The sequence below is a fragment of the Marmota flaviventris genome, chromosome 9 (assembly GCF_047511675.1).
Source record: "Marmota flaviventris isolate mMarFla1 chromosome 9, mMarFla1.hap1, whole genome shotgun sequence".
Lineage (NCBI taxonomy): Eukaryota > Metazoa > Chordata > Mammalia > Rodentia > Sciuridae > Marmota > Marmota flaviventris.
This window is the reverse complement of record NC_092506.1, coordinates 23,111,627-23,124,870: the sequence shown is the minus strand read 5'-3', so window position 1 is coordinate 23,124,870 and position 13,244 is coordinate 23,111,627. Positions and strand designations below refer to the sequence as shown.

Here is a 13,244-nt window from a genome sequence, read left to right as displayed (position 1 = left end):
GTGTGAGCGGCCGGGCCGGGGGGGCAAGATGGCGGCGGCAGTAGGGGTCCGCGGCCGGTGCGAGCTGCCGCCTTGCTCCGGCCCAGGTTGGCTTCTCAGCCTTTCCGCCTTACTGAGCGTGGCGGCTCGAGGGGCCTTCGCCACCACCCACTGGGTCGTCACAGAGGACGGGAAGATCCAGCAGCAGGTAGCGGCCAGGGCGACCCTCTGCGCCCGCCTTCGCCCCGGGGGGATTCCCCAGCCCGGCCCCTGGCTCTCTAGCTCCGCGCGGCCCCGCCCCCAGCCTCCCTTCCCGGGTCCTGGCCGCAGGGTCCCGGCGCTCTGGGCACTCGGACCTGGCGCCGCCCTCTCCCCACTTGTCTGTCGACCCTCGCTCAGCCACCTGGAAGTTCTCAGCTTTCCACCCTTGCGCGCCGCGTGGGGAGAGTCGCCCAACCCTGGGAGACGGACCCTTGGGACCATTGCTTGTGCTGGGGCTTTAGAAGTCATACATTCATTATCTCTGACTCTGGTGCCTCTAGGGCCCACGCGTCACCAGCCCTCCGCCAGGAAGTAGAAAGCAGGTGGCGAGGCCGGGATGTGCGCGAGTCCCAGGGCGCTGACAGCTAAGGTATCCCTAGTCAGTGGATTGTTTAATGCTACTTCGCCCTAGTCACCTCTCCTCGTGGTGGAATTTGTTTCAGACTGTGGTGTTGCTAGTGCGGTTTCCGAGGTCAGTAGGGGCTCCTTAGAGACAGCACATACACATACACTCTCTCCCTCTCCTTGCAAAGGAATGCTTGAAGATGCCTCTGGTGGCGTTGCCTACATCTTTTCAGCTATAACTGCCCTCATTTCCCAGTGTACTTTGCATTGTTTCTTTACCTAGTTCCTGTGACCCAGCCCCGCTTGGTGGATATGCGATTCACAGGATTCTTGTATGCCTGAACTAATTCCTTAAAGGAGAGACCGCTTCTCCTTACATAACTTTATGATGCCTGCATTTTGTTTATGCTGCTGATGCCTGAAAGAGTATGTGTGTGTGTGTTCAATCACAGAATCTTGGTAAACTTAATGACTTCCAGCACTTGAGAACAGTCTTGAAATGTCCAACAAATCTTTAGAAAGTGAAGTGCCTGCTCCCACTGATCTGAAAGATTTTAACCAGTGTCTGCAAAATTACTGGTCCTTTGAGTTGAACGTAGTAAATGGTAATAGAAACACACTGCAAGGTTTGCTTTAGTGGAAGGTGATATTTAGATTTGGATTTGCAATGTGATAACAAACTTTACAATGAGCATGAAACAAATATAATTTAAATTCAGCCTTTGTATTTTTATTAGACCCTTACATCATTACATCTATATCTCATTCACATTCAGAAAGTTTTCCCTTTCATGGCCATATCAACTGAGGCTTAAAATACATGTGTGGGTCTCAGAAGCCCTAGAAAAGTCCATCTTGTGACCTAAGATTGGAAATCTTCTATTAGGCCTGGTTACTTCCACCTGTCTTTTGTTTCCTGATGGTGGTTTCCCTGGGCCTTCATGAAGAGAGACATGGAATTAAGTCACTTCTGCTGCAGTTTGGGGAGCCCTTCTCCTATTGGCTCTTTTGCAATATTGTTTTTGGCCACAGCTATTTATATTGTATGACATTGACTCTCCTTCCCATTTTGGTGTCCTGCCACTCAGCTTACAGCCCATCGGAAAAGTGGAAACTGATAGAAATGTAGTACTTATATGCTGAATATTGCTGTGGGAAAGTGAAATCTAAGTTGGTTTTGTTCTTTAACAATTTCCTTCTTTTGCACATTGAATATATTTTAGATAGATAGATAGATAGATAGAAAGAAAGAAAGATAGGTAGGGTTTAGGGAAAATTAGGGTTTATTGGTAACTTGCCTGAAGGAAAGGGGGAAATCTGAAGTTTTTGTTTGGATCCTTGCCAGATTGCCCTGTAATACATGGTTAGGCTTAAAGTTAAGAAAGCAAGGTTTCTTTCTTCCTTTTAATGATCCTTTTCCTTGAATTTTCCAAAATTTGCTATAAATAACATTTATAGTGTTAGGTTCAGGCAGCTGTGAAATTTTATACCAGAAGAAATAAAGTGACTGTCTACAGTGTAACAAGAGGCTAGGGGAGGGAAGGTGGATTTAATATGAGGAAGCAGCAGCATACATAGTAAAATAAGACTTGATCAGCTTTTCTGAGTTCCACTCTGAAAATTGAGTGTAACTTATACATCCCTTACTGACAATACTTTAAAAGCAGACAGAATCCTAACTCAGTTTAGATAGCGCTCAGTTATCACATTTGGATTTACTTAAGGAATTGGAAGATACCCTTAGTACTTGGGGTTTGAGTATTCTGTAAATCTCTTTGTACTTTGAGAAACATAACTAAGTAAAAGCTTACTGCATATACTGGGTCCTAAGTGACATCAAATTCCTGCTGCTTTTTCTTGGTTATAATAGCTGATTGACAGCAGAAGTATGGTTTCAGTTTTTAAAATGGCCTAATATCTGGAAGGGGCCAAGGACAAACAGAAATAGCAAATCTTAGAAAGTGGCAAATGCAACTCTTATGGAAACTCTGTCTGATCCACAAACTTGTCCAAATTGAATAGGTCATTGTTTACCATAGTGGATGTAGAGAAGTATTTATGAATTAAAAATCATAATCTTTGAATTGCCCAGAATATACATTTTTCATCATTATAGTTTTAAGTTCAGCCAAGAGTCTTTGTCAGGAAAAGTGAATAATCATTTGAATCTTTATATCTCAATTCTTAGCAGACACTAAAGATAGACACCCACTAGTCACTGCAGACTTGTGAACATGCTTGTATGTTAGAAACCTTACATCCTAAATTGGATTGAAATAGGGCTTCAGTAGATTTCTGTAAGAAGCCTCTTCACAGTCAAAGCATGTCCAGCACTTGATATGGCAGTTCAAGGAATTGTTTTTCTCCATAATTCCTGCCTCAGCTAGGAAACATACCTTCCCTAGTGTTTCCATTTCATGTTCCTGAGCTGCTACCCTCTTCCTAGGAGTGTGGTCTGGGGACTCCTGGAGCTGGGATGTGAAGGAAAAACTCCAGTTGCTGAGTTCCTTTCCCACTGAGGACAGAGGAAAGTTAAGAAGAGGCTTCTCTACAGTTCTCTGTTTTTCCCTAGCTTTGGACTTTGGCATGCCTCTGATCCCCCATTGTTATACCTGCAAACTAGTAAGAATACCTCACTTTATTTAACCCTTAACTTAGGGTCCACAGAATTGACAGATGTGCTATTATAACATAGTCCAGAGGAGTGTCTAGTGTCCTCCAGCCAGTAAATCTTTTGGTTTGTTTTTGTGAAGAATAAGTTTCAAGATAAATATTTTTGTTGTTTAAATTTAATGGTCTTTTTGCTTAATCATTAATTTGGCAACATCTGTTTTCTATTTTCTTATCAAAAGTGTCTAGTATTTCACTCGCATAAACTTTTGTAAATTAGCCTAAGAACCTAACCATTATAAATCATGTCATTTCTGTGGCAAAAATGTATGTTCCATGTTCTGAATTATCTGCTGATAAACTCTTGAAATATCACCAGTTTGTTAGTTATAAGTTTATTGAATCGGGAAGTTGTACTCCTAGCCCTGGGTTCCTTAGGTTATTTTTTTCTTCAGAAATGGTGGTCAAAAAATTTAAAGAATGTCATCATTATCAGCACTCTTATAAAAAATTCTTTATTGGACCCAGGTTTTCTTTCTTCCAATGTTAGAACCATAGTTTTAGATTTGGAAAAAATTCTTAAAGAATACACGGTACAAGTCATAGGAGAGAAAGTTGCCCAGACTGAATGTCATTTAGTGATAACAATAAGTAAAAATGTATTGATCTACAGTAGCTCACAAGTGTGTACTTTGTACTCAATAAGTTTAAGGTATATATTTTTTCTTCTCATAACATCAACCAAGGAATAGGAAGAAATAAAAGCAAAAAAAAAAGAAAAGGAAATAATGAAGTAAATGCCTTCTCTTTCAATTTACTTTACCTCTGCCAAATATTTTGTGATAAGTTCAGATTGAGGATAAGTAGGAGGGGAAGGGTCCCAAATAAGTGTGACTTCATTTGGTGATTGATTACTTATCATCATGTTGCCTTCTTCAGTCAGGCAAATGTCTCGGGGAGTACAGATCTTTTTAAGCACTCACAACAAATGAGGTTTCTGACAAAGCTAAAATGTCTGAAGCCTTACAGTCTTGGCAGAGATTTCTATTTGATAAGTGACTGTTTCAGCAACCATGACTCAAAGAAGAGCTATCAGATTTAGTTGGACAAAGAGGCTAAATCTCTATCAGACTTAATACATTGTAAGTGGAGAAGTGGTATATTTGGGTCTGATGTTAAGTGATTTGATTAATCTGAAAGAGAGCATCCCTATGGTACTGTGAAGCTGTTGGCTTTATTTCAGCACCTTTTAAAAAGGAAACCATCTGTTTATCATAGAGCACTGTTTCTATGTTTATACACTTCAGGGATTTACTTAAACTAGAGAGGTCATCGTGATTATACACTGACTTTCTAGGCACTATTAAACCTTTGCAATTTACACTAGACCTTGGCATCAAAGTGATTCTTATTCAGCACCTTTTCTTTCAGATATTGAACACTATTGCAGATTATCTAGGTATTAACTTTGTTTATACTGTAGAGCAGTAAGAGGAGCTTGGAAATACACAGAGGTAAATTACAAATTTAAATAATTTTCCCAGTTATTTACTGAGCAAATATTTGTTGACTGCTGTCTTTTCGCCAGCCCACTGTGCTTTGATGCGTGTGCTCTTTTCCACCACAGGAGATTCTCATTTTTCTTTGGAGGCAAGTGAAGCTCACTTGTTTTTAACCATCCTCCCTGACTTCTTCCTCCACTTATCCTCTAGATCAGAGGTTCTCAAACTTCACTTTGCATAAAAATAATCCAAGGTGCTTGCTTAAAATGCAGATTCCCAGGGGACTCAGTGCCTGATTCACTAGACTCAGGGTGGAGTCAAGGAGCCTACATTTTTATCAAATTCCTCAGGAGGCCACGGGTCATTTTAAGAAATTCAGTTTTAGACATTGTTATTCCCCCAGTTTCTGTTCTAACCTTCTCTTTCCCTCTCTATATATACCTGGGCAACACTATCCTGTCTTGGGAATTGAATTATCATTATATGTGCTAAGAATATATTCTTTCTACACTCCAATTTTTTTCTCCAGAGTTTCAAATTTGAGACCTCTAATACGAATTTAAAATTCCATGTGAACATCCCTAGGTACTTCATGCTTAAAAAGACCAAATCAAAATGCATTTTGTTCCCAAACCTGTTATTCCTTCTTTTTCCTCAAAGACACCACCATGTGCCAATTACCCATTTGCCCATGTCAGAAATCTAGTCATCTTTTTTTCTTTCTTTTTTTTTCCCCCTTCTTGCTATACTAGGGATTGAATGCAGGGCCTTGCACATGCTATGCAAGAGTTCTACCACAGAACTACATACTCAGCCCTTTTTATGTTGTATTTTGAGAGAGTCTTGCTAAGTTGCCCAAGCTTTCCTCAAACTTAGGATCCTCCTTCCTCATCCTCTTGAGTAACTGAAATTACAGGTGTGTGCCATCATGCCTGGCTCTAGTGGTCATCTTTAATTTTTTCCTGCCCACTACCCCTTACCAGGGTCTTTCCATCTACCTTATAATTGTATCTTTTTTCTTCCCAGAGCCACTACCATCACTTTTCAAGCCCCTGATAATTGTCACAGCTTCCTAACTGTTGTCCCTCCTCTAGTCATGTGCTGCTTCGAGGCCATTCATAGTGCAATTAGAGTAATCCTTTTAAAATGCCTTTGCTTTAATTTATAACTTTGGATTACAAAACTAAAGCAAGGCATTGGAAAAATAAATATTTATCATCATGAGAGTATTTCACACAATAATAAAATAATAAAGTGAACTTCTCCCAACTCTGTCCACTCTCATTCCCCAGCCAGAACTACCTTTAGCAGTGTGGTGCACAGCCCAGAATGCAGTCCAAATTCTTTACCATGTTTTATGACCTGGGCCCACCCTTCTCTCTAGCCTTGTATCTGGCCATCCTTAAGTGCCTCATCCTTACACCAGAATAAAACACACACACATACACACTCTTAGCAATACTTAGTTTTTGTAAGCATCCCCAAATATGCTGTGTTCTCCTTTGCTTCTGGGACTTTGCATGTGTTCTTTCTCCAACATCTCAATCTGGCTAACACTTATTCTTCATAATTAAATGTAACTTTCCCAGTAAAACCTCTATGATGCCCAAATTTGAATAAGCTGTTCTTTTGTGCTTTCATAGCATCCTGAACTACATTATGAAAACATTTACAGCACCAAGCTGATGTCTGTTTACTTATCTAAATGTCCACTTTATGCTCCCTGAAGGGAGTGGCTGTATCTATCTCCACAACTTCACTAATCTTTCACACTGCCAAAAACACAGGGTCTATGATACATGTCTGTTAGTTGATGATAAAGCAAGTTTAGTAAGCAGTTTTTGCCTTTTTAGGCATTTTCAATTTTCTGAATAAATACTTGCAGTATTCACTAGTGTAATAATTATTTGGAGACTTAGCCTAAAGGAAAACTCAGACTTGCAGATCTTTAAAGTGCTGAGTAACCCATCAGTGAATCAGCCCTCAAATCCTCCAAAAGGTGTACAACAGGTAAAAGGAGCGACAGTTTCAGAGACCATTCTTGCCTTTCTGTGGTTGTGGTTGGTAGTGTTATACAAAGGAAATCATCCTGTTTGCCATTGTTATATCTAAAAGGTCAGTTTATTACTCAGACTTTTAAAATGTGTGTAGAAGCAACAAGAGGAGAAAAAATGATGAACAAGAAAAGCAGAATAAAGGGCAGAGGGGATGCAGATGAGAAATGGCAGCTGCACTGTAGAGGAGGGATTAGAGTCAGCTGTGGGGTTCGGCAGTTGTTGCCTTTTGGAAGCAGCACTGGTGGAAGTGAACAGAGGGCACTCTGGCAGTGAGAAATAAAAGGGATTGCAGCCAGTCAAGTCAAAAATTAGCATAGCTTTGTACTCCCGAATGTTGGGAGCAGGGCATAAGCAGTCCCCACATCTCAACTATAGCCTGTCTTGGCAAAAACAGCAACAAGGGAAATTCCTCTCACATGTGGCTCTGATGCAGCCAGACACCTTGAAAGAGTTGTGTTCCTGTTCTCTTTTAAACCCACTCCAGTCAGTCCTCCATCGATGCAGCTTTGGTCAGGATACCCAGCGCTTTCCACGTTGCCCAACTCTGTACTCGGTAATTTTACTTAACCTCTCAGCAGCCCAGCATTTTCTTGGACTTTACCAACCAAATGATTTTCTTACATGGTTGCCAGGACATACACTCCTGAATTTTCTTCCAAATCTCTGCCCTGACTTCTCATGCTCTTCTGCTGAATTCCTTTTCATGACGAGTCTTAAACATTGGTGTGCCTCTTTTCTCCCTCTGTACATGTGCTCTTCAGATGATCTCTTGCATGAGGGGTTAAAAAAAAAAAAAACTGTATTCTGAGGACTCCCAAGTCTTATCTGTAATCTGGACCTTTCCCTTAACTCCAGACTCACAAACTGCCTGCTGGGCATCTCCATGTTGCTGTCTCATAGACACCACAGGTACAATTGTCCTAAACTCTTCATTTCCATCCCACCAAACCTGTTCTTCTCCCATTCACCAAATTGCTCAGGCCCAACATATTGATGTCTTCCTTGACTATTCTTTCTCCCTCCTTTTATACCCACACCAACACAAATATGTGGACTTTACTTCCTAAATGCATCCTGAATCCAGCCATGTCTGTCTACTTCTCTTCTAAACCCTAATCTGGATTAGCTCCATCTCTCTCTTGATCCTACACTGTAGCTTCATAACTGGCCTCCTTGCTTCTACTTTTTCCCATCTGTTTTCCCTAAAGCAGCCAAAGTGATTTAAAAAAAAAAAACAGCTATACCCTGGTCATGACATTCCCTTTGAAGAAGAGGGAAGCAAAGGACATCAGAACACCTTTAGTGGTTTCCCATCACACTTGAAAATTAAAATCTAGAGTTTTCGCTATGGTCTACAGGCCCTAAAAGAACTGGCAGCTATCCCTGACCCCTGACCACCTCTCCAGCCTCAGATACCACGTTCCTTCTTGTTTTGTGTGCTGTGTTTCAGCCATCCCACCCTTCAGGAAATTCTTAAAACAACAAGCTCATTTTATCCTTTGGACCTTTGTTCTTGTTCCTTCCTCTTCTCTATAATGGCAGCAACTTTTATTTTCTTTGGGGAATAACCCTGATGCTTAAAACAGGCCTGAAACATGGTATATACTCAGGAAATATTGAATAAGTGAGAGAAAATATATGCCTGTTCAAGCAATTATTTACACCTGTACTAACTCTTACATACACCAGCATACTGAAGGGCCACCATCATTTTAGTAGTTCTGTGTTTGCTTTAAAGATGATAAGCTAACTCTTTTTTCTCCCAGTTACAAATATGAGGCCTGGTCAACCTAAATCTTCTCTAAGAACATGTTATCTCTTAACAAGAGTTGTAAAGCAGTTCCTAAACACAGTTATAGTGAATGTTTCTTTTTTGTTTTTCCTAAAAATCTCTATATATTTGTAAATACTTTTATAAACTCCCTTTTTTAAACACACATTGGGAACTGGGAATAGTTTGACAAATAGCCTTTAGTTGCTTCATAATAACACTATATATCTGTCCTTAATAGAAATAAAAATTTGCCTCTTTAAGTCTGGTTGTATGCTGTCATATGGAGATTCTGTAATGTTTTTGACAACCCACATAGTGACAGACATTTGGACGATTACATTCCAGATTTTAAATGTTATAAACAATGATGCAGTAAGTGAACATGTTCATGTATGTACTTTGTATGCATCTATGAATATGTAAGTAAGATGAATGCTTAGAAATGGAATTACATTACTCAAAGAATGCATTATGTTAAATTTTCTTAGATATTTCAAAATTGTCCTCATAAAGGACTGTATCAGTAGTATTTGGGATATGTAAAACCTTTGTTCATAATCTGAATTTAGTTAAAAGCCAATTATTCCCTCTGTGTCCTTAGCTAGACAGTGCTGTGGCCATCAGTAGCAGTATGAACAAAAGGACCTTCATTTGGTTTTCTTTACTTCATAGAAAAATTAAACCTTAATGTTGACTTTACACTTCTTGGTATTGCAGTAAAAGATATTAGTCGTACTGTCTCTTTTCCTCCGATAGTTGATACTATGAATGTTTTGATGAGTAATCAAGTTGAGCTGTATTCAGTTGTCTGTTTTTTTACAGTAGTGATTTCCAGCATGAAAGAGCAGAGTAATTCCCAGGCCATTGAGTTTGCTACCACCTGAGTAACAGGTCCAACTTCTGGTACTGGTTTTAGTACTCCTTTTCAAATATTTGACTAACCCATCTGACTAAGAATTCTCAAGCCCACACCTTGAGAATTTTTTTTTTTTTTATCACCATGATGTCTCTCATTGTGTCTAGTACTTATGGGTGCTTGTATTAGTGTATTGCTGCTGTAAGAAATTACCACAAACTTAGTGGCTTAAAACAACCCAAATTTATTATCTTACAGCTATGTAGGTTTGAAGTCCAACTCATGTCTCACTGGCTACAGTCAAGAGAACAGCCTTGCTGCACACCCTCTGGAGGCTCCAGGAGAGTCCATTCCCTTGCCTTTTCTAGTGGCTAGAGGCTGCCCATGTTCCTTGGCTCTTGGCTCTAATTTTGCATTTGGGGGGTATTCTTCCTGGGCCCAGGCTTGTGAGAGGCACCTTTTCTTTATGAATACATGATAGAATACACTTTTTCTGTATGAATACAGAATATATAACTCTTGTAGTACATGCATAGTCTTGTCCCTTGACTTCAACTTATACTTGTCATTACAGTTCTTTTAACATAAGATGAAATTAAAAACTTAAAAAAGTTTCATGTGAACAATATGATATGTAGATGGCACTTTAAAAAAAAGAAATTATAAATTATATATAGTTTTTTTAAGTAATACATGTTCACTATTGAAAAGTCAGAGAACGGGCTGGGGATGTGGCTCAAGCGGTAGCGCGCTCGCCTGGCATGCATGCGGCCCGGGTTCGATCCTCAGCACCACATACAAACAAAGATGTTGTGTCCACTGAAAACTAATTAATTAATAAATATATATATATATATATATATATATATATATATATATATATATATATATATATATAAATTCTCTCTCTCTCTCTCTCTCTCTTTAAAAAAAAGGGAAAAAAAAAAGAAAAGTCAGAGAACACAAACAAGAAGAGTAATCACCTAGAGTTCCTCAACTGGAAACCACATTTCTAAAATACAGTGTATAAACCCTCATATGGAGTTCAAAAGAGGCAGTGAGAAAGGTTGTTCTCATAAAAAACAGCACATGAGACCAACAAATAGATGGAAATATATTCCCCCTTATTCCTGGGTTCCTAAAGATGCAAAGAAACACAGTGACTATCAATAGGAATTTAAGTTGATTCAAACAGCCTGGAGAAAAATATGTAAATTTAAAGTGCAGTTACTTTTACCAGTAGTTCTCTTTCAAAGAATGAAGTAATCAGACAGATATCCAAGTAATTTATGTGAAAGAATATTTATCATAGTATTGTTTTTAAAAAGAGAATAACTGAAACACTATAATTTTTGCTAGCAGGAACCTGGCAAAAACTTTAATATTAACACTAAAAATGATCACATCATTTTTTGGGAGAGAAGTATGATACAAAGTATGGAGAGGGGTGGGGGAGAGGATACAATATAATATAATACGTTCCCATTTTTGTAAAAATATCTACATAGCTCTATGTATATGTCTGTGTAGAAGTTATCCTGACATGATATTTATCTGATAGCAGATATATTTGAAGGTAAGATTTCAATTAATTTTTATTTTTTTCTTGATATCATCTATATTGTTTGTCTTCATAGTGATATATAGCTTATGTTCAGAAAAAAAAAATACTTTTTAAGTTGAATGTTGTTAGAATTGAGTGCCACAGGATAGAGCTAACTTTGCCTGTGATACAATGAACAACTTAACTGCTCAGAAATAGCCACTACTAATTGGAGCCTTGGCTTAATTTGACAAATTGACATTTTAAAAGAGGCTTTTAACTGCTGCTTTGGAAATCGTCCCTGCCCAGAGCAAGGAAGAATTTATTATTTGAATTACTTCAGGGGTATAGGTCAGGCTAGTAAAGATTTGATACTTTAATGAGAATGTTAAATCTTTTATAAGATGTAAGACTTGAAAATTAAGGGAACTTTAGGAGTCATTTGATTGGGTCTCCTCAGCTTATAAATCAGGAAACAGAAATCCAGGCAAGAAAGGTGATTTGCTTCGACTAGTCATAAGCCATACAGTCAATGACATATTTTGTTTCTGACCCCTGATGGTTTAGCCACTTCACTTCCTTTCCAAGTAGTCATCAGTGAATGATAATCCATGCCTTAGGAATGGAATATCAAACAAATGTGGCATCAGACACCGTCATCAGTCTATAATGTACTAAGTGCCTGACATTTACCCAAAGCACTTTATATATTGAGAGAAGGAAGAGGACTAGGTAGACTTTTTTTTTTTTTTAGAGATAGACATAGTAATTAAACAGTATAATACATGCTGTTACACAAGTATATATAAAGTACTGTGGGAATTCAAAGAGAAGGGTGGCTTCACAAAGAAATGTCATTTGAGCCAAGTCGTTTGGCCTTTTGCAGAAGCCTAAGAATAGAAGTGTGTTCCAGGTAAAGGAAGCAGCAGGTGCAAAAACACAGAGATTCTTGAAAAGCCACCATGGGCCCTAGGCCTTAAAAAATTAAGCAGAGATTTAGAAACAGCATCAACCCTGTGTGTTTGTGCACACATACTAGGAATGAACCCAGTGCCTTCTGCATGCTTCTCCCACTGAGCTACACTTCCAGCCCAGCATCAATGCTTTTTTAATGGTAAAGTTTTCATTGAAGTGTTTGGACAGACTAAGTACTACAGATAACAGTTTGAACCAGGGCATTAACCATATAACAAGGATGTTTTTCAGTCTCTACTTCTTTCTTAGGCCCCTGTGAATTCAAGATGGCTGTCTCGAGCATCTCAAAAAAAAAAAAAAACCTCTTTGAGTTCAGAGTCTCTTTAGAACTTTGACCTTGCTTTAGCATCCCTGACCAAGGGAAAGAAATCCACTGAGCAGGGCATCCTGTGTGAGGAAGGAAGCAAGACAGGTGCTTTTGCAGGGGGTTATGTATACTGGTTGATAGAAGCTGCAGCTATCCAATAAGCAGGATCATTTCAGATTTTATATAGAGCTAAAATCTTGGTGGCTTTGAAGATTTTAATTTGTTGGCCATAATACTGTTTTATATTTAAATAATCTAAAAATCCGAACATTTGATTTAAAATATTCTGTTCCTAGTTTATAACTCAATGGGAAGAATTTTTAAATGAGTAAAACATATTTCATTTGTCAGTTTCAAACTGCTATTGGGAGAAGAATTTCCCATGTTGCTTTCATATCCTCAAATGAATACTATTTTTTAAAAAATAACATAAGAATGTTCAGTGTATATGAAAAACAAGTTGTGTAAGAGGGCTTGAATTAAAGTTACAGTATAAATGTTCAATTTCCTTTCATAAAGGATCATTGAAAAGTGATTGACTCAAATTTGTTTTAATAGAATATCAAAAATATTTATAGCCTTAGATTGGTTTATTTTAAGTTTAAAACATTCGCCATTTATCTTACTAGGTAGGCAATGAAATAATCACCTTTATGTAGTGATATTTCCATCTCTTACATGCATTTACTGAACACCAAGATAGGGCTCCAGATTGGAAGTGTACTTTTATCAGTACCTTTGTTAATAATTGAATGCATATATTTATATAATGTATTCAAAGGAAAAGAAAATTGAATTGCCATGTATACTTTGTCATTTTCCTTACTAAAGTATTTCTATAGTAACAGTGAAATTTTGTTTACCTTTAAGTCTTAGAGAATAAATCTTATTTATTACCTTCTTAAGTAGAGAAGATGAAAATAATTCTACTTTTTTTATGATCCAGGTCATTATAAGCAACATTTATTGTGCTATGCAGTAATAGGAAATTTGTAAGGTTGTTTGTCCTTTATGAATAACCCATAAAATGCTTTG

General features: G+C 38.3%; 1 protein-coding gene across 4 annotated transcripts in view; it reads left to right on the top strand.

Annotated features, from left to right (window-relative positions):
* Window positions 1–19: 19 nt before the first annotated feature.
* The window catches only part of Ttc17 (tetratricopeptide repeat domain 17), a 108,079-nt gene continuing 94,854 nt past the window's right edge, over window positions 20–13,244 (top strand). For 3 of the 4 annotated variants that reach the window (XM_071616296.1, XM_027936442.3, XM_027936443.3), the window contains exon 1: window positions 20–187. In XM_071616296.1, coding sequence (XP_071472397.1) covers window positions 29–187 — 159 coding nt within the window. In that variant the 5' untranslated portion in view covers window positions 20–28. Of the gene's footprint in view, window positions 188–3,077; window positions 3,208–13,244 lie in introns of those variants that run through there. The other variant, XM_071616294.1, reaches the window with a different exon arrangement.